The following is a 26,490-nucleotide window of genomic DNA, read 5'->3' on the forward strand; positions in this document are numbered from 1 at the left end:
AATATGCCAATGAAAGACAGAATAAACATAATATAAACAACCTTATTAAACGTGTTTAGGATGAATGAACGATGCAACCTAAAAAAATAATTGAAGTAAAACAAGGTCAGATAGTTGCATTAGTCCTACAAAAAATGCTTGAATTTCAACCATGTACCGGTAATATAGTTTATTAATTAAAAGCAAAATTTTCTTTCAGTTGGCAGACAAAAATACTCTGTTTTAGTTTACATTAAGGAGGACATTAAGAACCAAATATTGTTTTAAAAACAAGTGTCTTGTGTCAAAGTTCAGGTTTCACCTGTTTGAAGTGGTGATGCCGAACCTGAATGAATGAAAACTTTATTTCGAACATAAAAATAAAAACAGGACAAAAACAATGAGTCAACAACAAAATAATGTCACATAAAATGTTTGGTAGTCAGAAGCAGATGCTTATTTTTCCTACCCCTTCATCTTCCCTATTAAATACATTTTACAGATCCTCTTCTTTTGTGTCTTATGTAGCAATGTCTCATGGATATACATATTACATAGGTCGGATATCAATAATTACAATAGCAATAGTCCCATATTGTATACACTAATCCCATACCCATGCCTCAGGAACAGCAGGAAATCCAGTCAAGATATTTTAATGCTTTATAGAACAAAACGCAGAAACATTTCCATACAGCAATTTTGTGTTAATAGTACAATCAATCTGTACAACAAACTAAAATACCAGGAAATTGGAAAACAAAACATGCCAGGCAGGGAAAAAAGTGACATTATAATACAAAAAAGTTTGCAAACATATTTGGTTTTAATCACATTTTGGTTGTGGGGATGTTCAATGGATATAATGAATTGTTTTACCTCACATTGGAAAACAATCAAATATTTTTCTACCAGTGAGTACAACCCCTAGCAAAAAGTATGGAATCGCCAGTCCTGGGCAAGCTCCTCACTCAGATATTTAATAAATAATAAACATACCGAAACTATATCCCCCTAGTGGGAGGTGGCTAGAGTCCGTAACACATCCACAATTATTTGGCATTCAGAATCACTAAAAGAAATGAAAAAAAACAAACAAACAAAAACATCGCAATGGTCAGTAAATGTTACTTTTATAGAGCAAGTGCAGGGAAATATGGAATCGCTCCATTCTGAGGAAATAAACACAGAATCGGTGCATTTGAGTAGAAAATAAGGACACACGCAGTCCATTTCCTTTCGGTAATTGGGCACCTGGCACCTGACCTGTTAGTCAGCATTTAAATGGGCACCTGGCCTAGATGAAGTCTGTTAATCAGCAGTTAAAACAGTGCAGTTGTCACACCTTGGAGGGTTCCTATACTGAGTGGATTGGCAAGAATCATTGCTCCAACAGGAGATGTCTTTTGAGACCTTAGACAGGATCGTCAAACTTCTTGAAGAAAGTAACTCTACTCGTATGGTTGCCAAAGATGTGGGCTGTTCACAGTCAGCTGTATCATAGATATGGACCAAGTACAAACATCATGGGGAGGTTGTTAAAGTCAAGCTTACTGGTAGAAAAGAGAAAATGCACAGAAAGACAAATGAAGAGTAAATGGGAGGAAGTTGGAGTCTGTTTGTGACAGAACTGTGCAAAATCGCCTAATGAAATGGAATTTTCATATAGGAAAGCCAAAAGGAAACCATCATTGACGCTTAAACACAAAGTAACTTTGGTTTGGTGCCGTTCCAGTGAGATTTACAAAGAGGACTGCCTAAAGAAAACATAAAAATTCCCACAGTCCTTAATCCTTCGATTGAAAACATGTTTGGAGATGATGAACTCATTTTCCAAGATGACAATGCATCATGCCACTGAGCAAAAACTGTAAAAGCATTCCTTGGAGAAAGTCGCATCCAGTCCATGTTATGGCCTGCAAATAGCCCAGATCTCAACCCAATTGAAAACCTGTGGTGGAAATCGAAGAGAATTGTCCACAACAAGGCTCCCACCTGCAAAGATGATCTGGCAACTGCAATCAAAGAGAGTTGGCACCAGATTGATAAAGAATACTGTTTGTCACTCATTGAGTCCTCAGAGACTGCAAGTTGTCCTAAAAGCCAGTTCTGAGGTCATGAGATCGAACCTCCTGTGTGGAGTTTGCTTGTTCTCCCCGTGCTTGCGTGGGTTTCCTCCCACATTCCAAAAACATGCATGTTAGGTTAATTGGCCGGTCCAAATTGTTCCTAGGTGGGAATGAGCGAGTGAGTAGTCTGTCTCTGTGATTGGCTGGCAAGCATTGGAGGGTGTCCCCTGCCCATTCGCTGTAGAGAGCTGGGGTGGGCTCCAGCACCCCCGCGACCCTACTGAGGATAAGCAGTGCAGATAATGGATGGATGGATGTTTTGATAGTGATTTCTCTGTTTTTCTTCAGAATGGGCCGATTCCATTATATTTTGCCCTGTACTAATTCTATAAAAGTGACATTTAATGACCGTTGGAATGTTTCTTTCCACATTTTTAGTGTTTCTGAATGCCAATATGTTGCACTTTGGAATGACCTTATGATTGTTTCATATTTGTGATCCGAGTTTTTCTTCAGAATAAAATGTCTGAGTGAGGGCTTGCCCACAACTGGTGATCCCTTACTTTTTGATAGGGGTTGCAGTGTTCTCGTTTGCCGGCGTCCCTGCGTCCTAGACGTCATAGACGCATTATTTTTGCTGGGGACGCATCGTGTCAAATCAACATGCGTCCCCGGGTCGCAACTTTTTTGACACGAAATTGTCATTATCATTTTTTAACAAAGAATTACCGCTCTCCAAACTTTTCGTCAGGCAGATCCGCCATTGTTGTTTTGGTCTCGCATTTCGAGTTTTCGTCTGCACATCGATCTCCAGTTCGAGTTGTGTAGTGAAAGTCCGTTTCTTTTTAGAGAACCGGCTTTTTTGGCTCAACTCATTAAAGAGAGCCGGCTCTCCAACGGCTCACTTGCTTTGATGCATGATATTACGAATGATGATGTTGTATAAAGAAGTTAAGAAAAAAAGGAAGTATAAAAGGAGAAAATGAAGGTTTGTGGTTATCCCTTGAATCAGTATATTACCAACAATAATTTAATGCAGAAAATGAATTCATAATTTGAATAAGAAAATTATTCTACTTAATTATATTTGCATGTATTTTTTCCGCCTACAGTGAACATCCAAGCGACTTTATTTTTGAACTTTTTTTTAATCATAAACCTGATTCATGTCGAGCAACTCAGTATCTCACAACAAAATGCAGGGTTGCAAATCTTTCAACGTCAAACTCTTGAAAAGAAGAGAATTCACAATTTGTTAACAAAATTGCAGTGCAACACAAAAAACAGTTTTAAATTGGAGAAAATAAATAGTTTTTAATTTGCTGATGAGACGCCAACACAATGACACAAGTCTCTTTGAGTTCTTCTCAGACAATCACACAGCGTATCCCATGCACATTATTTACACATTGCAGGGAGAAAAAAAAGATATATATTCAGTTTAGTTTGCACAAAACCAGGATAAAAGCTTTAGCTGTGATATATCTTCTCAGATAGGTTGCATGAAAGCGAGTTAAAATTAGCCTGGCTCAGTTACTATGGTGATTTATTCTCCGATTTATCCTTCCCTTGTTAATAGTGCAGGTGTAACCTTCCTCATTTCTTTTAAAAGTTCATAAAATTCCACAGGGAGCTGATGTACAGCCGTAAAAGATCATGGGTGACACTCTTCCAATTCCCGATCCGTGAGATAGATCCTGAGGATCCGCATATATCACCACTTTCAAAAACTGGCGAGACATCATCGCAAACATGCAACCCATTATGCTGGACTAGATCAAGCTGGGCTTTTTTCAGTTAGCCTGGATTTCTTTATTCCAATTTTGTGGAATAACCTCCTTGTTCCACGGACAGACTGAGGAGATAATTTCTTCCTCGTGGCATGAGGCTCTTTAACTCCACCCAGGGGAGTAAAAGCCCACATGAAACCCCACTCCCACATTTGAATATTACCCTATTTTTATGACAGTGTGTATTTTATATAGCACAGTTTAAATACTCTATATCAACACGTTAAATTGGGTATTTTTATATTTTATATCTTTTATTTTATTATTCTATTTTTCAACACAAGGATACTGCTGGAAATGAGAATTTCCCTACCCGGATGAATAAAGTATTTATCTATCTGTAAAGAGGCCATCTTGATTAAGCCAACACAAAACAGATAACATATATTTACCTTTTAATGAAAGAGTTGCTAGAAAAGTATTTCAGATGAAAAGTCAATAGTGGAACATACTGACGACAAATCAGAGTAATTATTGTTTTTAATCATTTAACTTCATCTAATACATTAGGCAAAGGGATACAAGCTGCAACATTAAAACGTTTGTAAAACAAAATATTTTCATCACTAGAACAATATAAATAGGCTAAATCTGGACATAAAACTGACGTGATGAATTTATTCAGTAGTAGCTGTGTACATGCAAATACTAACTATGAGCTCATATCAGGCAGAGTGATGCCTGTTATTCTCACTAGCACACTTGTGACCCTTTGACCGCAAACTTAATAAGAAAATAGTTTCTCATTGGTGTGGATTTTTGTGTGTCTTTTTAAGCTTCCTTTGTGGCTGAATCTCTGACCACAAACTAAGCATACAAGATGTTTTTCACCAGTGTGGGTTATCGTGTGGCTTTTTAAGTGAGCTTTACGGCGGAAGTTTTGACCACAAACTGAGCAGACAAAAGGTTTTTCACCGGTGTGGGTTGTTGAGTGTACTTTCAAGCTTTCTTTCCGGCTGAATTTTCGACCACAAACTGAGCATGTAAAAGGTTTTTCACCGGTGTGGGTTCTTGTGTGTAGCTTTAAGCTTTCTTTCGAGTTGAATCTTTGACCGCAGACAGAGCAGACAAAAGGTTTTTCACCAGTATGGGTCCTGGTGTGCCTTTTTAAGTCGGATCCATGGATGAATTTTTGACCACAAACTGAGCAGGCAAAAGGTTTTTCACCAGTGTGGCTTCTTATGTGGATTTTCAAATGCTCTTTTTGGCTGAAATTTTGACCGCAATCTGAGCAGGAAAAAGGTTTCTCACCCGTGTGGGTTCTTATGTGGATTTTTAAGTTTGATTTCAGGCTGAAGTTTTGACCACAAACTGAGCATAAAAAGGGTTTTTCACCAGTGTGAGTTCTTGCATGGACTTTTAAGGTATCTCTCCTGGGAAATCTTTTACCACAAACTGAGCAGACGAAAGGTTTTTCCCCAGTGTGTACAATGATATGCGATTTCAAATAAGACTTGTGTCGAAACGTTTTCCCACACTGCAAACATTTGTAATTAGTTTTACCGCCCTCCGACTGTTTGCTGCCATCGTTGTGCGCAGAGTCAGACGCGTCGGCATCATCTGTTGTCGCGGGTAGAGCGCGTTGGGAGCTTTTGCTTGGAGACACCTTCTCCTTGTTCTTGTCATGTTGCTCTTTGGAGGTTAAACGGGCCCCAGTCACTGGAAACTCCCTCAAATCTTCCTCCTTAACATCAAAAGGCTCAAAATACTCCTCCTCCTCGTCCTCCTTTTTGACACCAGGCAACTTTGTCTCTTGTTGCAGAGGAAGAAGATTCTCTTGACTGACGTCTGAAAGACAAAGACACATGATATTGGAACCTCTCTCCAAACACAAAACATGGATTTTTCCCCAGCAAATGCATCCCTACAAAAATCCTTTCAGCAAAAATATAAACAAGTAAATGTTTACCGAAACAAGTTTTACAGGAATATGGTCTTTCTTCATACTAAAAACCTTTCATTGCATGTTCATCCTGGACTGCCATGCTAAACCGTGTTGTCATGTAAACTACGTTGTAATCAATGACAATAAAGTCAATTCTAAAAACTCTTTCAATGTTTGTATTTACATACAGAAGCATTACCGGAATAAACCAAAGTATAGCTTCACAAAAATTGTAAAGTCGGCGGCAATGACAGGGTTTTTTTTAAATATTTCTATTTAACGTCCACTTGATTTTTTTTCTGGCCCATTTCATTTGGAGTATTGTTTTAAGAGCAGGATGTTTTGACCCTTTTAAGGATGGAACTGAAAAGCAATTCTTCTTTGGAGGTTTTACAGGCCGCTTTGCAATTTTTCATGTTTAAAGATCTCTTATTTTGGGATGATTATTAAAGGGAGGATCACAATTTTTTGAAATAGTCAATTTCAAATCAATTGGCTTGAAAAATCGGGATTTTATATGGAGCATCATTCCCTTCAATAACTTCTCTTAGCTTTGAATTACAATATTGAGAAAAACGACTTCCTTTTTAAGTCATCATTTCCCCTCCGAATGAATACTGCATATGGAACAATCGGGGCTTATTATTTTAACATTTTTATTTTATTTGGCAATAATATACTGGTTTGCCAGTCATTAACCTTTAGTCTTATAAAGAAACAAGATTGTCAATGGTTTCCAACTTTTTTGTGCTTGGAATATATGACTCTTAACATATCAAATCACACCAAAAGTCAAGTCAAGTTTATATGTGACGCCCTTAATCACAGGGAATCTCAGAGGGCTGCACAGACCACAGATTACTGCAAACCACAGACGATTACAATAATAATAATAATTTCCTTTGTATTGTCATTCTTTGTAACAATGTACACAGAACGAAATGTCGATACACCTGACCCGTTGTAGCGAGCCGATGCAGCCGCAGCCAACAGAGGGCGCCGCCATTTTACCAATGTTATAAGTCTTAGGTATGACTCGGCCGAGGCGCGAACCAGCGACCTCCCAGTCTCAAAGCGGGCGCCCTACCATCTAGGCTACTGAGCTGGTCAATGACACCATCCCCTGATCTAAAAGCTACATGAGGGCAAGGAAAAACTCAAAAACCTCAACACGAGGAAATGAAATGTTTATTGTCAATTGTAAGGGAAATTATGGCTTAAATATGCCTTTTATACTCTTATATTTTTATATACTCTTATACTTTTGTACTCTTATATCTTTATACGTTTATATTTTTATAGTACAGACGCTCCTCTACTTCCGACCATTCAACTTGTGAAAAACGGCAGATTCGAACATATTTTTCGGGTTGTAGAAAAATATCCGGACATTGCTGTAAGTTAAGATTTTGTATTGTGTGCAACTTTTTCAGAGTACAGGACAGTACTGTAGTACTTCTTTCCGCCGCTACGGGTGTGTGGTGGCGCTGTGAGAGGTCACCAAGCATCCACCCCGAAGAAGAAATCTGCTTCCTCTTTCTAGTTCATGTGTAAACATACTATACTGTATCTCCAGCGCTATAAAAAAAATGCCATTTTTATTGTTTAATATCTAGTGCATCCATTCAATACAGTTGGTGTAAAGTGTAAAGAAGAGGCGAGCTGTTTCTTTTGAAATAAGAGTGAAATAGGAAAGATTGATGCGGTTGAGAAAATGGCCGGAACGCTTTTTTTCTGCCACTTTTTACCACGGAGGAGGACCTCTTGAAGCTTATCTTCCAAAAGTAAGTTAAACTCGACTTTATCTTTATAGATAATATTATGTTATGAAATGTTCATTTTATTAATACAAAACAACACGGGTTACGTCTATAAGGCTTAAACATAGAAAATATAGCAATCAAGCAACTTACGAACAAATTCAACTTACTAACAATCGCGTTCGTAAGGAGGGCAACGTCTGTACGTTTTATAAAAAGGAAATCAAAACACCACACTTTTTCCCTCAAAACGATACTTTTTTCTCCGCGTTGCTTCCTTGTAGATATAAAATGCAGTTTAAGGAAAACTAAAAAAAAACTTGACGTTGGACAAAAAAACAAGGCATAGAAGAACGATCAAAATTTCTGGGTCTGCTACCCGAGTTGGTTTCTGGGAATCAGCCAATCACAGCTTAGCCCCACCTCTCGTAGTTTGATGGACAGCAAGATACATTTTGCAAACTGTAATTTGGCAAAACGCCATTTGTCAAATGGTCGTATGACAAAACAGGCTTTGGCAAAGCGGAATTTGACAAAACAGCATTTGGAAATACAAAAAGGCCTCGGCCAAATAATTTACATTGTTAAAAATGTTTTTATAGAACCATAGCAATTATGTAAAATGTAATGATGATAACACTGCATTTAAAGTATTTTTAGTTAAAAATACCTTTTTTATTCACTGAATAAGGCCGATTTTATTAATTGAATTATATTTTAATTCTTCTATTCTTCTTCATGGGGCGGCAGTAGCTCAGGAGGTAGAGCGCTCGTCTTGGGATCAAGGGATCCCAGTTCGAATCCTGGCTCGTCGAAGTGTCCTTGGGTAAGACACTGAACCCCTAATACCCCCAATAAGCAGCTTAGCGCCTTACATGGCTGCTTTGGGAAGTCATTAAAAAGCGCTATATAAATGCAGACCATTTCATTTCATTCATATTTTTGGCTGTGGTGCGAGGTCAGGGCACCCTGGTAGAAAATGTTGTTGCAGGAACGGCGGGAACGGGACGTAAGGCTGATAAGATAAACAGCACATCCAGACGCAGAAAGGCCCCGATGACGCTCGGTGTTGTTTTGAGTATTTTAGACATCGCGACGCTCTTTAACGAGATTGAGGGGGGGCTTCCTTGGCGCGCCCATGGGAGGAGTCGGCACGCCATTATGCAGGGAGAAGATGGCCAAGAGGAGAGAGCTAAAGGACTTCAGAAAAAGGCTTCCCAGAGACTCCAACATCGCCACTTCGGCCGTCTCCGATGGAGTTCATTTAATTCTATTGTTAGGGAAAATAAAACTGCCCCCGTGTCGAAATGTCGGCTTCCTGTTCATCTTTTCTCTCAAGAACCGAGCGTGCATAAATTGTTGAGTGAATGTAGGTTGTGTTTGGTTAATGGAGTCAGATAACTCATTCGAACAATTTGGTAAACGCTACATTTTCATATTAAATTGCCAACAAGGGCTATACAAATAAACATGACTTGACTGTATCCTTGCTTTAACTTTCTTTGTCGCTGGTTCGCAGTAGCGTCTATCTCGAGCGCTATCATACAGAAATGACAACGTCAACATCAAAAAAACTTGTCTAGTTTGAGAGCATTCGATGATAAGGGGACGGGGGAGAAAATGATCATGTGGACTAAAACACTCGCATTTTGTCCACTTCAGCGGATACTTGATTTGGTCTCTATATATCTATTTATCTATTGTTAGGAATTAATTATTAAGATGTACCGTTTACCAAATTATTCGAATTCGTTATCTGACTCCATTAACCAAACACAACTTACATTCTCCTAACCATGCGTGCTTGTTCCTTGATGGGTAAAGATGGACAAGAATAGCCAACATTTTCACATGGGGGCAGATTTCATTTCTTAAACAATTTAGCTAAGCGAACTCCGCCGAATTAATGTTGTTCATGTCTCCCTCAAGCCTCCTCTCTCGATCTTCTTTTCTCTCTCGACCCACGTGTCTCTGCAAGCTGGTGTGCCGGCTCCTCCCATGGGCGTGCCAGGAAAATCCCCTCGCCTCGATGTCTAAAATGGTCAAAACACCCCCGAGCGTTTCGACGTCACCAGGGCCGTCGGCGTCGAGAAGTGCTGATTATCTAATCAACACTTTGTCCCAGTTCCCCGCTGTTCCTGTAAACATCATTCTCCACTAGGTTGCATTGACCTCGCCCCACAGCTCAGCCAGTGAATATCTTTTGCATTTAAATGTAATTTGTTTTTGATCGTACAAAATCCTTTATAGTCAAATGTATGAAATCCTTCTCTATCTATCCTGTTCATATCCCTCGAGAGGGATGACCGACAGCAAGACAAACACATACAAAAACAAAGAAAATTTAAAAAAGGAAAAAGTAGCAGAAATCACACACATTTTTTTTTTGAGACCATGGCCAACCCAAATGCCCAAACACCCAAACAAGTTAAGCACCTCGGCACCCAAGTCGGTCATGCTTTCGCCTCTCCAGATGAAACGGGACACCAGAAAGCGGCCATGTCACTCAGGTCAGGGTGACACAACATACTCTTCTGTTCAACAGCAGGGCCCTACAGCTTTCGCTGGTTTACCCCTGCCGCATCATAGAACGCGTCCAAACATCCCACTATCCTTTCACAATCATTCCTATCACCAACAAGAGCTCTAGCTTCCACTACATTTAGACCTCTTTCCTGCTGTGCACTCATAACACCAACCATCCACGTCAATCGCAGCCTTCCTCTTGGTCTCCTTCCATTGACTTCTGCTCTGTAGACCTGTAGATTTGGTCTCTACGACAAAGAAATGGACTCCACCTCCTGGCAACCGCATCAATAACATCAAATGAAAGAATAACAACATATCGTCATATGATGACTTCAGGACTCGAACATTTGAAAAGACAGTTTTAGAAAATAAAGTGACCAACCTGTTCTCTTCAACATAACGTGTAGCTGCTTGCTAGTGCTAGCTTCCTTTAGCCTTCGAATTTCTCGCTCGTTCTCTTCCAGCACTTCCCGAAGCTCCTCTTTGAAATTTCCTTTCCCTCTCTTGCACATTTTAACAACCTTCAAAGCTCACCATTAACTCTTTTACAGAGTTAAATGTTACTTTTTCCACATGGTTGGACGAGAACGCCACGTAGACAAAAACAAGCTAATTGTGACTCCAAAGGACAAAGGAGATGGGCGGAGCTCCGGAAAAACAACTTCCGGGTCACAAAAGAGCTGTTACGTTTTAAAAATGATGTAGGAGTTTATTTTTGATACATTTTACTAAGTGTCTTCTTGAGACATTATATTGGTTTCTTACCAGTTTATATATATGGAATTTAGAAAGGACTGCAAAACCATAAAAGCGCAAACGTTTGGGGAGTCCGCCATCTTGTGGAGTCATTTAAATTCCAGGCGTCTTGTATTGATTTGAAGCTAGGATCCCTGTGAGTTTAGGCCAAATTGAGTTTTCCACAAAAAGAAACAGCATTTATAATAATATTCCACTGTTCTTAAAGCAGGGTTGTCAAACTCATTTTAGCTGAGGGCCACATACTAGAAAATAAATGTCACAGGGGCCACTCTATTAGATTTAAGAGAAAGAGAGGGAGATGAAGAGAAAGAGAAAGAAAACAAGGGAGATAACGTAAGAGTGCGAGGACGGAGAGAGAGAGAAGGAAAGAGATAGAAAAAGGGAGAGGTATAGAAAGAGCATAATACAGGAAAAAAGAGAGGAAGAGAAAGAAACAAATACAAATTAGAAGTGAAAGGCAGAGTCAAAGAGGGATAGAGAGAAAATGAGTGAGTGTGTAAAAGAAAGGGAAAGCGAGAGAATGAAAGAAATGGAAAGAGAACGTAAGAAAGAAAGAGAGAAAAACGATTGGAATGAAATAATAAAAAAGAGAGAAGCACAGAGATGGAGAGAAAGAAAATGGGAGAGGGATGGAGAGAGCATAATATAGAAAAAAGAGGGGGAGAGAAAGACACAAAGAAAAATTTGAAGTGAAAGGGAGAGTGTCAAAGAGAGATAGAGAGAAAAAGAGTGAGTGTGTAAAAGAAAGGGAAAGCGAGAGAATGAAAGAAATGGAAAGAGAACGTAAGAAAGAAAGAGAGAAAAAAGATTGGAGTGAAATAATAAAAAAGAGAGAAGCACAGAGAGAGATGGAGAGAAAGAAAAGGGGAGAGGGACGGAGAGAGCATAATATAGAAAAAAAGAGGGGGAGAGAAAGAAACAAAGAACATTTTGAAGTGAAAGGGAGAGTGTCAAAGAGAGATAGAGAGAAAAAGAGTGAGTGTGTAAAAGAAAGGGAAAGCGAGAGAATGAAAGAAATGGAAAGAGAACGTAAGAAAGAAAGAGAGAAAAAAGATTGGAATCTCATCTCATCTCATTAGCCATACCGCTTATCCTCATTAGGGTCGCGGGGAAGATTGGAATGAAATAATAAAAAAGAGAGAAGCACAGAGAGAGATGGAGAGAAAGAAAAGGGGAGAGGGACGGAGAGAGCATAATATAGAAAAAAGAGGGGGAGAGAAAGAAACAAAGAAAATTTTGAAGTGAAAGGGAGAGTGTCAAAGAGAGATAGAGAGAAAAAGAGTGAGTGTGAAAAAGAAAGGGAAAGAGAGAGAGAGTGAAATAAATGGAAAGAGAAGGTAGGAAAGAAAGAGTAAAAAGAGTGAAAGAAAAAAGTAGGACTGAAATAATAAAAAATAGAAAGAGAGAAACAGACAGAGGGACAGAGTGAGACAGAGAGAGATAGAGAGAGAGACCAAAAGAGATAGAGCTTGAGTTGCTTTACAAGTGGCGCCTGGCTTTGACAACACCAGGCACACATATTTAAAACCGCAGCTCATTTTTCTCTCTCGCTTCTCTCAGTGATGTCTGGCGGGCCGGATCAACACCCTGGGCGGGCCTGATCCGGCCCATGGGCCGGATGTTTGACACATGAATCTTAAAGGGACAGCGTTATATATGTGTCCAATAGATGTCACTGTCATGTGTAGTGCAACCAAACATGAGTCCAAGGAAGACTACAGATTACAGAGACGGAAAGTGAGCAAAAAGCAGGGTTGGGTAGGATTACTTTAACTTGATTACTTTCAATTACTTTTGGATTTCTCCAATACCAAATATGCTAATAAAAGACAAAAGAACCTAAATATGAATAAAATGACTAAATTTTCTGCAGGCTCTGGGAGTAACGGAACACATGGATCGGCAAAAACGATGTTGGCAAGCTGTTTGGATTTATTTTCATTTTGTTTCTGTCGCATTTTATGTTCGTTTTGCCGGAGATCAAAGCCAGGAGAGAAAGCTTACCACGTGTTGTGAGTCATCATTTTATTCATATTTAGTTTCCTTTGTCTTTTATTAGCATATTTGGTTTTGGAGTAATCCAAAAGTAATTGAAAGTAATCAAGTTAAAGTAACCCTACCCAATCCTGCCAAAAAGCATCCTTCCTAACTATATTCACCCAGCCTTTCTCAAAGAAACACAAAATGAAAATAAAATTTTAAAATGAAAATAAAACAGAGGGAAGGGGGAAGAACAATACGTGGTGTAATAGTCGTTGGTAGTCTTTACAATATCTTCTGAGATCGGGTATGAGGAATTTTGTATTACTCCGAGTGTATTTCCATAATGGAGATAGCGACGATTACTAAACTGGGGCAACCTTGAAGAAGTCAGTGAAGCTGGCTAACATCAGAGCTATGTAATCACACTACAAGATGGCGGACTCCCTAGAGTTTTCGGTTACCATATGTTATGCATTCTTTTCTAAAGTCCGAGTCAGGAAACTGTTGCAAAAACAAATATGCTGCCATTAAAAGATGCTTAATAAAATACACCAAAACTAATACTGCTTAATAAAACAGCTTCGATGAGCTCTGTTGTGAACCGGAAGTCATTTTGGTGGACCTTGCCCACTTTCTTTCTTCTTCCGGGTCACTCTGAGTTTGTTTTTGGTTACGTAGCATTCCGCTCTAGCCGTGTGGAAACGATCCATTTGACTTGGTAAAGAGAAATAAATCCCCAGCTTGAAACATAGCTAAAATGTGCGAGGGAGGAAAAGGAAATTTTAATGAGGAGCTTCGGGAAGCGCAAGATGAGAACGAACGACCGCTAAACGAAGTTAGCATTAGCAAGCGGCTACAAGTCATGTCGAACAGAACAGGTTGGTCACTCGAGTGTCAATAACATATTTGTCATTTTTATATTGGGTTCCTGAAGTCCATTGCACGATATACACATCTATTTACTATTTTTGATGCAGTCCTTTTATGGGAGAATAGATTTCGTTGGTGTCGAGGTTACATTAAATATACGCTTATGGAACCAAAATATGAATAAACCTAGCAGTTTAACAAAGTAAAAATGTACATGAACTCACTTTTCATGTGAGTGTTTTAGTCGGCATCAGTTAACTCCTCGGTTTCGCTGTATGCACTCTCGTGTAGAAGAAATGAACAAATGGTGGCTGGGCTAGTTTGGGGTGGAAATAGTTGCTATTATTTAATAACACAGAGACTATATCGCCTGTATTATAAATGGTAAATGGTCTGCATTTCTATAGCGCTTTTCAAGTCAATGAAGACCTCCCAAAGCGCTTTACAATGTGCTTCACACTTACCCATCCACACACACGCACACACCGATAGCAGCTTCAGCCATGTATATCGGGGGCATGAGGGAGTCAGTGTCTTTCCCAACTTCGACATATAACATGGAGGAGCCGGGACTCAGACCTGCAACCTTTTAATCCAAGACGAGCGCTTTACCTCCTGAGCTACTGCCGCCCCCAACTGCACACTTACCCATTCACACACACACACACACACACTCACACACCAATTGGGAGTCAGCCATGCAAGGCGCCCACCGTCTTATTGGGGACATTATGGATTTAGTGTCTTGCCCAAGGACACTTCGACATATTTCAAGGAGGAGCCGGGAATCGAACCTCGATCTATCTCCTGAGCTAATAAACAACAGCATATTCATACAAAAATATGTTCAAGAAGAAATACATTTAAGCATGTTATTCAGTGAAAGGAAATGCTGGTAAGAATAAAATCCAGGAAAAGTATTTTTAAAAACTTGATGCTTTATTGCGTCATACTCCAGGAGTCGAAACAATAAGCTACAGTTTGAAATATGTCCACTGAATGTCACTGAAGCACACCCCCCGAAGCTGTATTTGCAACCATCCATCAATCTAACTAATCGAGTGCCCAATGCAACTCCTTTTGATTTGTATTTGCTTTTAGTGGTCCGGTGTTGACATTTTCGATTGCTATGCGGGTGACCTGGATGCGATCCCCAGCCAATGCAACAATGACAAACACCATGTATTTTGAGTCAAAATTCAACAAAACCATCAAACATGCTCTCCAGACAAAATCTTGTTGTCTAGCACATTTTATTTCACTGTGTGACATTTGAGAATTTGATAAAAATCCATGAATGCCAGAGCCCATGCTCCATGTAAATACGCCGTTTAAAATTTGTCACCCTCCCACAGTTACTTAAGAGTTAAACCTCATTCTAACTGTTATTTTTGTCCTAAATTATGGTTTTAAGACAAGGTGCAAGCAAAGTTATTTTGTAAAATGTCATAAAGTACTGCAAACAAGGACACAAACTTATTTACTTTATTCATTGAACAATCTAAAACAGTGATTTGACACATTCATATGTGTCTTGTGTCCCGCAGACATCAGTGAAGAGAATCTTCTTCCTCGGCAACAAGAGCCGACGTTGCCTGGCGTCAAAGAAGAGAATAGGTTTTTAGAGACAATTGACATCAAAACGGGGGGCGACGAATTGGAGCCCGTCCACCTTAAAATGAAACAGGAGGAGTATTTAGAAACAGCTAACATTAAAAAGGAGGAGGACGTTTTGGAGTTGGATCATGTAAAAAAGGAAGAGGATGGCTTGGAGTCTGTTGATGTTAAAGAAGAGGAATGTATGAGGGACTTTCCCGTGACCGGGGCCCATTTACCCTCTGAAAATCAAGATGAAGAGAACAAGGAGAAGGTGTCTCCAAGCAGAAGCTCCGAGACAACAGATGCTGACGACATGTCAGACTCTGCACACAACGATGGCGACGAACAGTGGGAAGGAGATGATGCATATCACAAATGTTCGCAGTGTGGGAAAACGTTTCAGCACAAGTGTCGTTTGAAATCACATATGATAGTACACACTGGTGAGAGACCTTTTTCTTGCTCAGTTTGTGGTCAAAAATTCAGCCAGAGCGGCCACTTAAGGATACACGCAAGAACCCACACCGGTGAAAAACCTCATTCCTGCTCAATTTGTGGTCAAAAATTCACCCGAAGAGGTACCTTAAAAGGCCACGCAAGAACCCACACTGGTGAAAAACCATTTTCTTGCTCTGTTTGCGGTCAAAGGTTCAACTGGAAAGAAAGCTTAAAAGTACACACAAGAACCCACACCGGTGAGAAACCTCATTCCTGCTCAATTTGTGGACAAAAATTCACCTGGAGAGGTACCTTAAAAATCCACGCCATCACCCACACTGGTGTAAAACCTTTTGCCTGCTCAGTTTGTGGTCAAAGATTTTCTGAGAAATCAAAGTTAAAAAGTCACACAAGACTCCGCACCGGTGGAAAGTCTTTCGCCTGCTCAGTTTGCGGCCAAAAGTTCTGCAAAAACTCAAAATTAACACTCCATGCAAGAACTCATAGTGGTGAAAAACCTATGGATGTCGAAAATTCAGCCATAAAGGAAGCTTAAGTTTAATAACCTTCACTGATGAGAAGTTGTTTTCTTGTTCGATTAACGGTTAAACGATTCTTTCGTTATTTCAAAGTACAGGGTCACAAGTTTGCTGGTAAGGATAGCAGTCATTACTCTTGATATGAGCTAACAGTTTTCATTTACATACAAAAAACACTACCATAAAATGAAGTCATTCGTGTACTCTTGACGTCATTGATATGTCCAAACACTATTTTTAGTGTTTTTCTAGTTATGAAAATGTTATTATCAAATGCATGTATTGCAGCCTGTTTCTTTTTGTTGATAAGAGTATATGAAATTACAACTAATAGTAATAACTATGATATCTCCTTAGTATGATCCATTATTTAATTTTTTCTTACTTTTCAATCCACTCATGTGAGTATGTGTTCCACCTTTTTAAGTTGACTTGATCAAAATGGCTCTTTCACAGGGGGTATTGCACGGAATATTTTATTCCTGCAGTCCAAAATATTAAAATTGGATGATTGAGTAAAATGTTTCACTTCATAACTGCTATTTAAGGTCAACAAAAACAGTGCCAGAAAACATAAATTATTCATTCGGAAAGAGGGAAATTATAACTTAAGGGGCTGTAGTCAATTCAAACTCCCAAAGGTGAGAACCACCAGGAAAAGTATGTGTGTGTCTGCGTGTGGAGTCAAACTTTGAAACAATTTACAAGACGAGATCAAACAATGTCCAACTATTTACAAATATAAATACAAAAAATAGACCTGTAGATAGTTGGGATAAATGCACGTCCATAGAATCCTCAAATAGACCCCCAGTATCCATGTCGAAATCTCGGATAGGAAAATGGAAAAGTGACGCCCGGGCTCCTTTACGACTGCTGATTATCAGCTCCTGGTGGACTTTTCTGAACTTTTGAAGTTAACGAGAAGAAAAAAGGTCACATTATTATTGAGAATAAATCACCATAGTAACCGAGCTAGGCTGCTCTTAACTGCTTTCATGCAACCCACTTAAGGCTAAATTCAACCAAGATGATAAATATATCCTGGCTTAATCCCATATCTTGGTTTCCTGCAATACCCTACCATTTTTTTGTCTGATTGTGATTGTATGAATCCGCAATACATATTTTTATACCTGTAATCAAAGCATGACATTTATTTAGATTTCATTACTTTGTACATGAAAGCGTATTTTAAATGTGAAATTGTGACCGGATGTTCTTTGAAGAATGATTTTTAACCAATTGTGATTCACTGGGAGCGGAACAGCAGCTAAGTGGGTAGTGAACCCACGTTACAGTTCTGAAATCACGGGTTGAAATCCAGCAACCCAGCCTCCCCGTGTGGAGTTTGCATGTTCTCCTTATGCCTGTGTTGGTCTCCTCCAGGCACTCCGGTTTCCTCCATTACAAAAACATGTATGTCAGGTTGATTGGCCGGTCCAAATTGTCCCTAGGTTCGAATAAGCGAGTGGTTTGTCCGTCTCTGTGTCCCCTGCCCACTGCTCCAGCACCCCCGCGACCCTACTGAGGATAAGTGGTGCAGACATGACTAAAGGATGTGATTCACTGTGTGTTAACAATTCCATACATTTAATTTTTATTTATAATCAAAACGGCTTAAGTTCATTTGCTTATGAGTGATTATTTTTTGTTTTTTTTAATTGTAACATTTGTGTAATAGTGTCCAGGTTGTTAAGGCGGCAAGAGATAAACTTGATCTTTTCCCATCAGTCCTTGTTTTTGGTTCCCTATTTAAATGATGTCGTCTTTTTATGTATTGATCTGACTGCAACCTTGTTCCTGAAATGAAATGTCTTTGTTCTTATATTAAATTGAGATGATGTCATTTCATTTTCTGTGTCTCACCAATGGCTGCCAATCAATCCTGGATATCCTCCAGCTCTCTCGAGGAAAAACACACAGAGAATGAATGAAGGGTTAGATGCTAGTTGCCTTTTAATTTTTATTCCGAGTAGATTTCCATAAGATATAAGTGGGCAGCACGGCAGCGCAGTGTTTAGCGCTTGTGCGGCACAGTTCATGTAATGAGAACCTCCTGCGTGGGTTCAAATCCAGCTCCAGACTTCCTGTGCGGAGTTTGTATGTTCTCCCCGTGCTTGCGTGGGTTTCCTCCGGGCACTCCGGTTGCCTCCCACATTCCAAAAACATGCATTTCAGGTGAATTGGCCGGTCCAAATTGTGCCTAGGTGTGAATGAGCGAGTGAGTTGTCTGTCCCCGTGTGCCCTGCGATTGGCTGGCAACCAGTTCAGGGTGTCCCCTGCCCACTGCCCGGAGATGGTTGGGATGGGCTCCCTACTGAGGATAAGCGGTACGGCTAATGAGATGAGATAAGTGGACATAGCAACGAAGGCTAAGCTAAGATATGTTGAGTAAGTAGCTGTGAAGCTGGCTAACAAAAGAGCTACGCTAGTCAATGACTGTTGATTTTAATTGGACATTGCATCATTCTAAAACAAATTGGCATGAAACAGCCAAACATCAATACAAAGTTAATTAATTTCAGGGGCACATAAAATGCTGCAGAGAGGAAAAAAAGTTTTTTAAAAAATGATATGATTAAATCAATACAAGTGGGAGATTTTGAAGCATATTCTATATCCTTTGGGCATTGAAGTGTTTATAAAAAACAAATTGACTTAGACAAATCTGAAGAAACGGGTTTAGACTTTTGATATCCTTTTTTTTCTTTTGCCGTACATTGAATAAGATTTATTGTTGTTCTGTATAATAAGTCCAATCAGGACAATGATCCCAAACACACAGCCAGGGAAACAAAGGAGTGGCTTTGTGAGAAGAATTTCAAGATCCTGGAGTGGCCTGGCCAGTCTTCAGTTATCAACCCGATAGGTGATCTGAGGAGGGAGTTGAAAGTCTGTGTTGCCCAACAACAGCCTCATTACATCAATGTTCTGGAGGAGAGCTGCAGAGAGGAATGAGCCAAAATACCAGCCACAATGTGTGAAAATCTTGTTAAGCGTTATTGCCAACAAAGGGTACATAACAAAGTATTGAGATTAACTTTTGGTTTTGAGCAAATGCCTATTGTCCACCATGATTTACAAATCAGTTGTTTAAAAACAAAAAGTGGTTTTTTTTTCTTCCACATTCTGACTTTCATGGTTGAGGTTCACCCATGTTGACAATTGCAGGCCTCTGTAAAACTTTCAAGTGGGAGAACTTGCACAATAAGTGGTTGACTAAATACTTATTTGCTCCACTGTACATAGTTAGGGAGTCAATGCCAGAACAACTTGTTATCGGTCATCCATGTTTGAATCAATTTTATATTTAGGATTTCATTAAATCAGTCAAAATCGATTAGTTTCAGGCCCCCATTTCCTATTTTTTTAACCATGTGACTTTTTTCATGATATGCGGTTTATTTCTCCAAATAAAAATAAAGTGCATTTGTTTGATAATTTTGATGATATTGTTTGGAATTGCTTGGGAGTATGTTGGGTAGATACATCCAGATAAACTTTCCGTTTTAGTCAAATATAGTGGGCCAATAATAGATGTGTCCCGTTGAACCCATAAATCCAGTTGAGATTTACATTGTTTTATTTTGTTTTCAAAATTAAGTTTTCAGTTTTAAATAAGTATCATGTACAGATAAAAGTTGACTTTTTTTTAAAAGTTCAATGTTAGACTGGATTTTTTTTCCCTAAGGCTATTGGTACATAAAGTTATAATGGAATGGTTCACCAAAAACATATCAAGGTGTTGGAATGGCCAAGTCGAAGTCCAGACCACAATCCAGAAGAATGAGAATCTGTGGAAAGAACTGAAAACTGCTGTTCACAAACACTTTCCATCCAACCTCACTGAGCTCGAGCTGTTCTGCAAGGAGGAATGGGCCAAAATATCAGTTTCTCGATGTACAACACTCATAGAGACATACCCCGAGCGACTTGCAGCGCTACAAAGTATTAACTCAATGGGACTGAATCAATTTGCACACCCACTTTTTCGTTTTTTACGTGTTAAAAAAGTTGAAAATATCCAATAAAGTGTGTTCCATTTCATGATTGTGTCCCACTTTTTGTTGATGCCTCACAAGAAATGACAGTTTTATATCTTGATGTTTGAAGTCTGAAACGTGGCAAAAGCTCACAAAGTTCAAGGGAGACAAATAGTTTCGCAAGCCACTGTACATGCTAGAGGGGTGACAAATCGTTAAACTCGGACCAGCAGTTCAAACTTCAAACGCTTAAAGAGAAAATGAAATGACTAAATTTTAGTTTAATAAAAGAACAAAGACAAGATTGTCACAAAAGCAAATATTTATTGGAAATAGAAGTAAAAAAATGATTTAGATCTGCTTATGAGACAGCGACACAATGACACATGTCTATCTAAGTACTTCCTTTACTGTTGAGGAATATATATATATATATATATATATATATATATATATATATAACAGGGTTGGATAGGGTTACTTTAACTTAATTACTTTTGGATTACTCCAATACCAAATATGCTAATAAAAGACTAAATAAACTAAATATGAATAAAATGATGCTTGCCAACATCATTTTTGCCGTTCCATGTATTGCGTTACTCCCCAAGCCTGCACAAAATTTAGTTATTTTATTCATATTTAGTTTCTTTTGTCTTTTATTAGCATATTTGGTATCGGAGTAATCCAAAAGTCATTGAAAGTAATCAAGTTGAAGTAACCCTACCCAACCCTGTATATAAATTACAATTGAATATAAGAACAAAGACATTTCATTTCAAGAATAAGGTTGCCGTTAAATCGACGCACAAAAAGATGATGAAATGGGTAAGCGAAACAAGTTTATCATGTGTCTCCTACACTTTACACAAATGGTACATTTTAAAACCCAAAAATAAATAAAATAAACAAATTAACTTGTGACATTTTGACTATTAGTAAAATGTCAATGTATTAAGTTGTTAATTTACAGTAAATCACAATTGGTTTAAAATCAATTTTCAAAGACTATCCAGTCACAAAACCCCAATTCAAATACGCTTACATGGGATACAAGGTAATGAAATCCACATAAAAGTTATGCTTAGATCCCAGGTATAAAAATAATATATATATATATTTATATATAGTAGATAAGTACTTTTGGAGAGGACGTCGTTGGGCGTCGCCCCAAAACATAAACAGAGCCGAAATATGACAGAGAGGGAACGTTGTTGATTTCATCCATACATTCATCCGCGTTTGTCCGCTTAGGAAACGGTCAGCTTTTTTATACTGTGTCCTCGTGGATACGTAATGTTTTTCTCTAACCGACAGTATTCTTTCTCAGTGACGTGGTGCTTTTCTCAAACTCGACAGTGTTTTTCCTGCCCCGACTTGGCTCAGTCAACCTGTGGTATTTCCTGTATAAACATTGCTTCATAACATCCAGATGTTTTCCATCAAGCCAACTTGCAGTTAATCCACAACAGTACAATCACAGTCAGATTAAAAAAAAACAACCTAGGAGGGTAATGCAAAAAACCCTCAAGTGGGTTGCACGAAAGCAAGTTAAAACTAGCCTGGCTGAGTTACTATGATGACTGAGTCTCAAAAGCAGGTGTTTCCAACGTGGTACTCACCAAATGTAGTTCAGTTAGTTCAGTCACTTTTAGGATATGTACTATCCTAAGGGGCTGGGGGAGGAATACATAAATGAAAAGCGGTGTATATGGATAGGTCTGATGCCACTGAACATTTTAAGGGGTTAGAAATAAAGAAATATGTTAAAAAATGGCTGAGTTATCACACTTCAAGTTCACGTCCCAAAAATACACTGGCACACGTTGTGCCACCAAAAAATGCATGTCAGAAGGGTTAAGTAAACTCAAAAATGTATAACATACATTTACATATACATATTCTCACCAGCACACTTGATTAGAGAATCTTTGATCGCTATCTGAACAAGGTATTAGTTTCACATCAGTGTGATTTTGTATGTCTGTTTAAGCTTCCCTTTTGGCTGAATTTTTGACCGCAAACCGAGCAGGCAAAAGGTTTTTCACCAGTGTGGCTTCTTGTGTGGATTTTTAAATGATCTCTCGATCTGAAATTTTGACTGCAAATTGAGCAGGCAAAAGGTTTCCCACCAGTGTGGGTTCTTGTGTGGACCTTTAAACTTTTTTTCCAGTTGAATTTTTGGCCGCATACTGAGCAAGGATAAGGTTTTTCACCAGTGTGAATTCTTGTGTGAATTTCTAAGCTTTCTTTCTGGGTGAATTTTTGACCACAAACTGAGCAGGAAAACAATTTTTTACCAGGGTGGGTTCTTGAGTGTTTTTTTAAGTTTCCCCTCTCGGTGAACCTTTGACCACAAACTGAGCAAGCGAAAGGTTTTTCACCAGTGTGGGTTCTTGCGTGGATTTTTAATTTACCACTCACTGTAAATTTTATACCGCAAACTGAGCAGGCAAAAGGTTTCTCACCGGTGTGTATTCTTGTGTGGATTTTTAAGGTACCCTTCTGGGTAAAATGTTCACCACAAACAGAGCAGACAAAGGGTTTTTCACCAGAGTGAATCCTTGCATGGATTTTTAAACTTCCCTTCTCTGTGAATATTTGACTGCAAACTGAGCAGGAATAAGGTTTCTCACCGGTGTGGGTTCTTGCGTGTCTTTTCAAGGTTTCTTTTTGATTAAATTTTTTACCACAAACCGAGCATGAAAAGGGTTTTTCACCAGTGTGGACAATGATATGGCGTTGCAAATTACGCTTGTTTGGAAACGTTTTTCCACACTGCGAACATTTGTAATATGCGTTTTCATCTTCCGACTGTTTGTCGCTATCATTGTGTGCCGAGTCGGACGTGTCCTCGTCATCTGTTGTCCCGGAGCTTCTGCTTGGAGAAACCATCTCCTTGTTCTCTTCATGTTGATCTTCAGAGGTTAAACAGGCCCCAGGCACTGGAAACTCTCGCAAATCTTCCTCCTCTTTGATGTCAACAGGCTCAAAGTCCTCCTCCTCCTTTTTAACGTCAACTCTCTCCAAATAATCATCTTCCTCCTTTTTAATGTGATTAAGCTCTAAATCGTTCTCCTCCTTTTTGACACGATCAGGTTCCAAATCGTCCTCCTCCTTTTTGACGCCAGGCAACTTTGTCTCCTGTTGCCAAGGAAGAAGATTCTCTTGACTGACGTCTGCAGGACACAAAACACACAGTTTTGGAAAATCTCCCTTCACGAATATTTTTTTATTGTTTTCTGCATGCGCACCACTACAAGAATCCTTTCAGCATCCCCCCCCAAAAATAAACATATAATTACAACACAAGTTTTACATGAATATGATTTTTTTTCTTTTAATATCATTTTTTTACTTAAAGCATTTTATTCAAGCTTAATCCTGTAGTGTCACGGTGAATCGTGTTGTTATGTACCAGTGTCTGAAACGCATGAGGAAAAGTTAGGAGACACTAAGGCAGACAACTCTGAAAAGTTGCCTGCCATTTTTCCCAAATTGAAACACAATAAGACGACTCATCGCAAAAAAAAAAAACCCATTCTTGCAAATTATTAAGGATTGATCATCAGAATATATAACATTCATTGCATAGATATGACATCGCTGATTTCCATCTGCCATCCGTATGTAGCTGTATTTACTCATCTTCATTCATGCAATGTTTGCGTTGCGTCGTCTGCTACAAGCCACGTGAACTCCTCTTTCCACCATGCTCTCAATGTACGTTTACATTTTGTAGCATCATCAATTTGGTCAGCTTCTTTTGAATCTTTCTTCTGGGGCTGAAGTTTTAGCTTGATTCCCGACCATCAGTATGTACCTGCATTGACTCATCTTCATTCATGCAATGTATGCGTCGTCTGCTACAAGCCACGTGAACTCCTCTTTCCACGATGCTCTCAATGTACGTATACGTTTTGTAGTGTCATCAATTTCGTTAGCTTCTTTTGAATCTTTCTTCTGGGGCTGAGGTTTTGGCTCGATTCCTAACCATCAGTATGTACCTGTATCGACTCATCTTCATTCATGCAATGTATGCGTCGTCTGCTACAAGCCACGTGAACTCCTCTTTCCACGATGCGGGGAGAGATGTGCTGTGGAACGCTCTTCCCCTTGAGATTTGATCTGCAACCTCAGTGGAAATGTTTAAATCTAAACTTAAAACACACTTATATTCTATAGCCAATAAATAACCTATAGTTTATGTTGATAATATCTGTGTATTATTTGTTATTGCAACATCCATTGCAGCCTAGTCATCCAGGAAGGGGGATGACCTCATGTGCAGTCCCTTCTCATGGTTTCTTTATTTCCTTCAAGTTGAGGTTTTTGAGTTTTTCCTTGCCCTCATGTAGGTTTTAGATCAAGGGATGGTGTCAATAATCTGTGGTATGTGCAGCCCTTTGAGACTCTTTGTGATTTAGGGTGTCAAAAATAAACATGACTTGACTTATAACAAAGAAGGCATTTTTTTTATCAGTATTTCATTCCAGTTATTGTTGTTCTACTATTTTAGGGATAATAAAGCCTGTTGAGAATCCTCTGAGAATTTGAGTCTCTGGTTATATAGCTATTATTTTGTTATGAAACTGGATTTTCAATCCATACGGAGGAGGTTGAATGCAAATATATGAATGTGATAAGGTATCTTTGAGTGAATTTCAAGTATAATTGAAGTATCCCGAGGGCGGGCCGAGGGCCCTCTTTTTTGGAAATCGAACGAGGGGCACAAATGAAAATTCACTAGTAGAACTGTTTCAATGAATCAATGAATGAATGAAAACTTTATTCGAACATTAAAATACAAACAGAACAAAAACCATAACTCAACAACAAAATAATGTTACTTAATACGTTCGAAAAGAGGTAGTAAGAAGCAATTGCTTATATTTCTTTTTATTGCCTACCCTCTTCATCTTTCCTATGAAATACACCAATGATAATAACAACAATAGTAATAATATTAATAATAACAGTTATGATATAACAATAGCAACAATAAGACAAAGTTAACCATAGTTGTAGACGCACTATTCCCAAACTCTCGTATCACTCATATCCCATTTTCTTCATCTCTGCATTCCGCCAGTAAGGTTTTTTTGTACTTAAATATGAACACATGAATAGTTGGACATTGTTTGATCTCAACTTGTAAATTGTTCAAAAGTTTGACTCCGCACACAGACACACACATACTTTTCCCGGTGGTTCTCACTTTTGGGATGATTAATTTACGACAGCCCCTTAAGTTATAATTTCCCTCTTTCCGAATGAATCATTTATGGATGTTTTCTGGCACTATGTATTGGTTGACCTTAAATAGCAGTTGTGCAGTGAAATATTTTATTAATCATTTGGACTTCAGGAATAAAATATGAGTATGATCTCTATATCCTACCCCGTGTATGCTTCTAATTGCACGTTTTTTGGAGGATAAAAAGGGGCTGGAGTGATCTTTTGTCATTGTTGCCCCAGACTTCTGCACAATATGTTAAGTATGGCAGAACTAGAGAACAATATCATAAATGCAACGCATTATAGTTTAAAAGAAATTTGGCTTCATTAATTATTCAATCTGTACCTTCCACTGTGAAGTTAAACAATATATATACTATCCATAAAGCTCCCCTAAACCAGAAATCCACTAAAACGAATTCTATTCGCAAACATTTTGGCATTTTTATGTCAATTTTTGTTTCCGCCTGGCATGTTCATTTTGTGTGCGTCTTTGCTGTCTGTTTTTACCTGTATTTTATTTCGTTTTTTTAGTTTGAGTGTACTGTTGACGCAACATTGTAAGATATTTGTATGTTAATATATATGAATTCGTTCACTAAAGCATGAAAAATGGTGACCCACCTGCTCCTTTCAATCCAACGTGTAGCTGCTTGCTAATGCTAACTTGGTCTTGCCGTCCATGTTCTCGCTCGGTCTCTTCTTGAATCTCCTCTTTGAAATGTCCTTCCCCTCTGGAGTACATTTTAGTCGTATTAAATATTCACCATTAACTCTTTTACGGAGTTAAATTGAGATTTTTCACACTAGTGGAGCGAAACGCTGCCGAACCGAAAACAACTTGGGAATGACTCGGAAGAACAAAGGAGGTAGGCGGAGCTTCAAATAAACAACTTCCGGTTCACAGCAGAGCTTACTTTATTTTATTTTATTATTAATAACTTTGGTTTATTTTAATGATGCGTTTTTTATGACAGCATCCTGATTTTTTGCGACAATATTTTGACAGAGAATTTAGAAAGCACCGCAAAACATATGCCAACCGCAAACGTTTAGGGCAGGGGTC

The 26,490-nt window shown here is 38.8% G+C and overlaps 1 protein-coding gene across 1 annotated transcript; it reads right to left on the reverse strand.

Moving 5' to 3' along the window:
- Window positions 1-378: 378 nt before the first annotated feature.
- On the reverse strand, window positions 379-26,259 carry LOC148366651 (uncharacterized). The gene is made up of 4 exons (XM_088333327.1): window positions 26,049-26,259; window positions 22,154-23,365; window positions 10,395-10,541; window positions 379-5,626 (listed from the first exon to the last, which is right to left on the reverse strand). The coding sequence occupies exons 1-4, from the start codon at window positions 26,167-26,169 to the stop codon at window positions 4,563-4,565; spliced, it is 2,544 nt and encodes an 847-aa protein (XP_088189453.1). The 5' UTR covers window positions 26,170-26,259; the 3' UTR covers window positions 379-4,562.
- Window positions 26,260-26,490: the final 231 nt, after the last annotated feature.

The sequence above is a fragment of the Urocampus carinirostris genome, chromosome 4 (assembly GCF_059441175.1).
Source record: "Urocampus carinirostris isolate Australia breed hairy pipefish chromosome 4, RoL_Ucar_1.0, whole genome shotgun sequence".
NCBI classification, from domain to species: Eukaryota; Metazoa; Chordata; class Actinopteri; order Syngnathiformes; family Syngnathidae; genus Urocampus; species Urocampus carinirostris.

Bases quoted from the DNA above. Each gene is read 5' to 3' on its own strand.
- LOC148366651 (XM_088333327.1), bottom strand. From the start codon at position 26,169: ATGTACTCCAGAGGGGAAGGACATTTCAAAGAGGAGATTCAAGAAGAG. The intron at 23,366-26,048 runs GTGGGTCACCAT...TGTGTCCTGCAG, and splicing joins CGTTGGATTGAAAGGAGCAG to ACGTCAGTCAAGAGAATCTT. The intron at 5,627-10,394 runs GTTGGTCACTTT...TTTGTCTTTCAG, and splicing joins CGTTATGTTGAAGAGAACAG to ACGTCAGTCAAGAGAATCTT.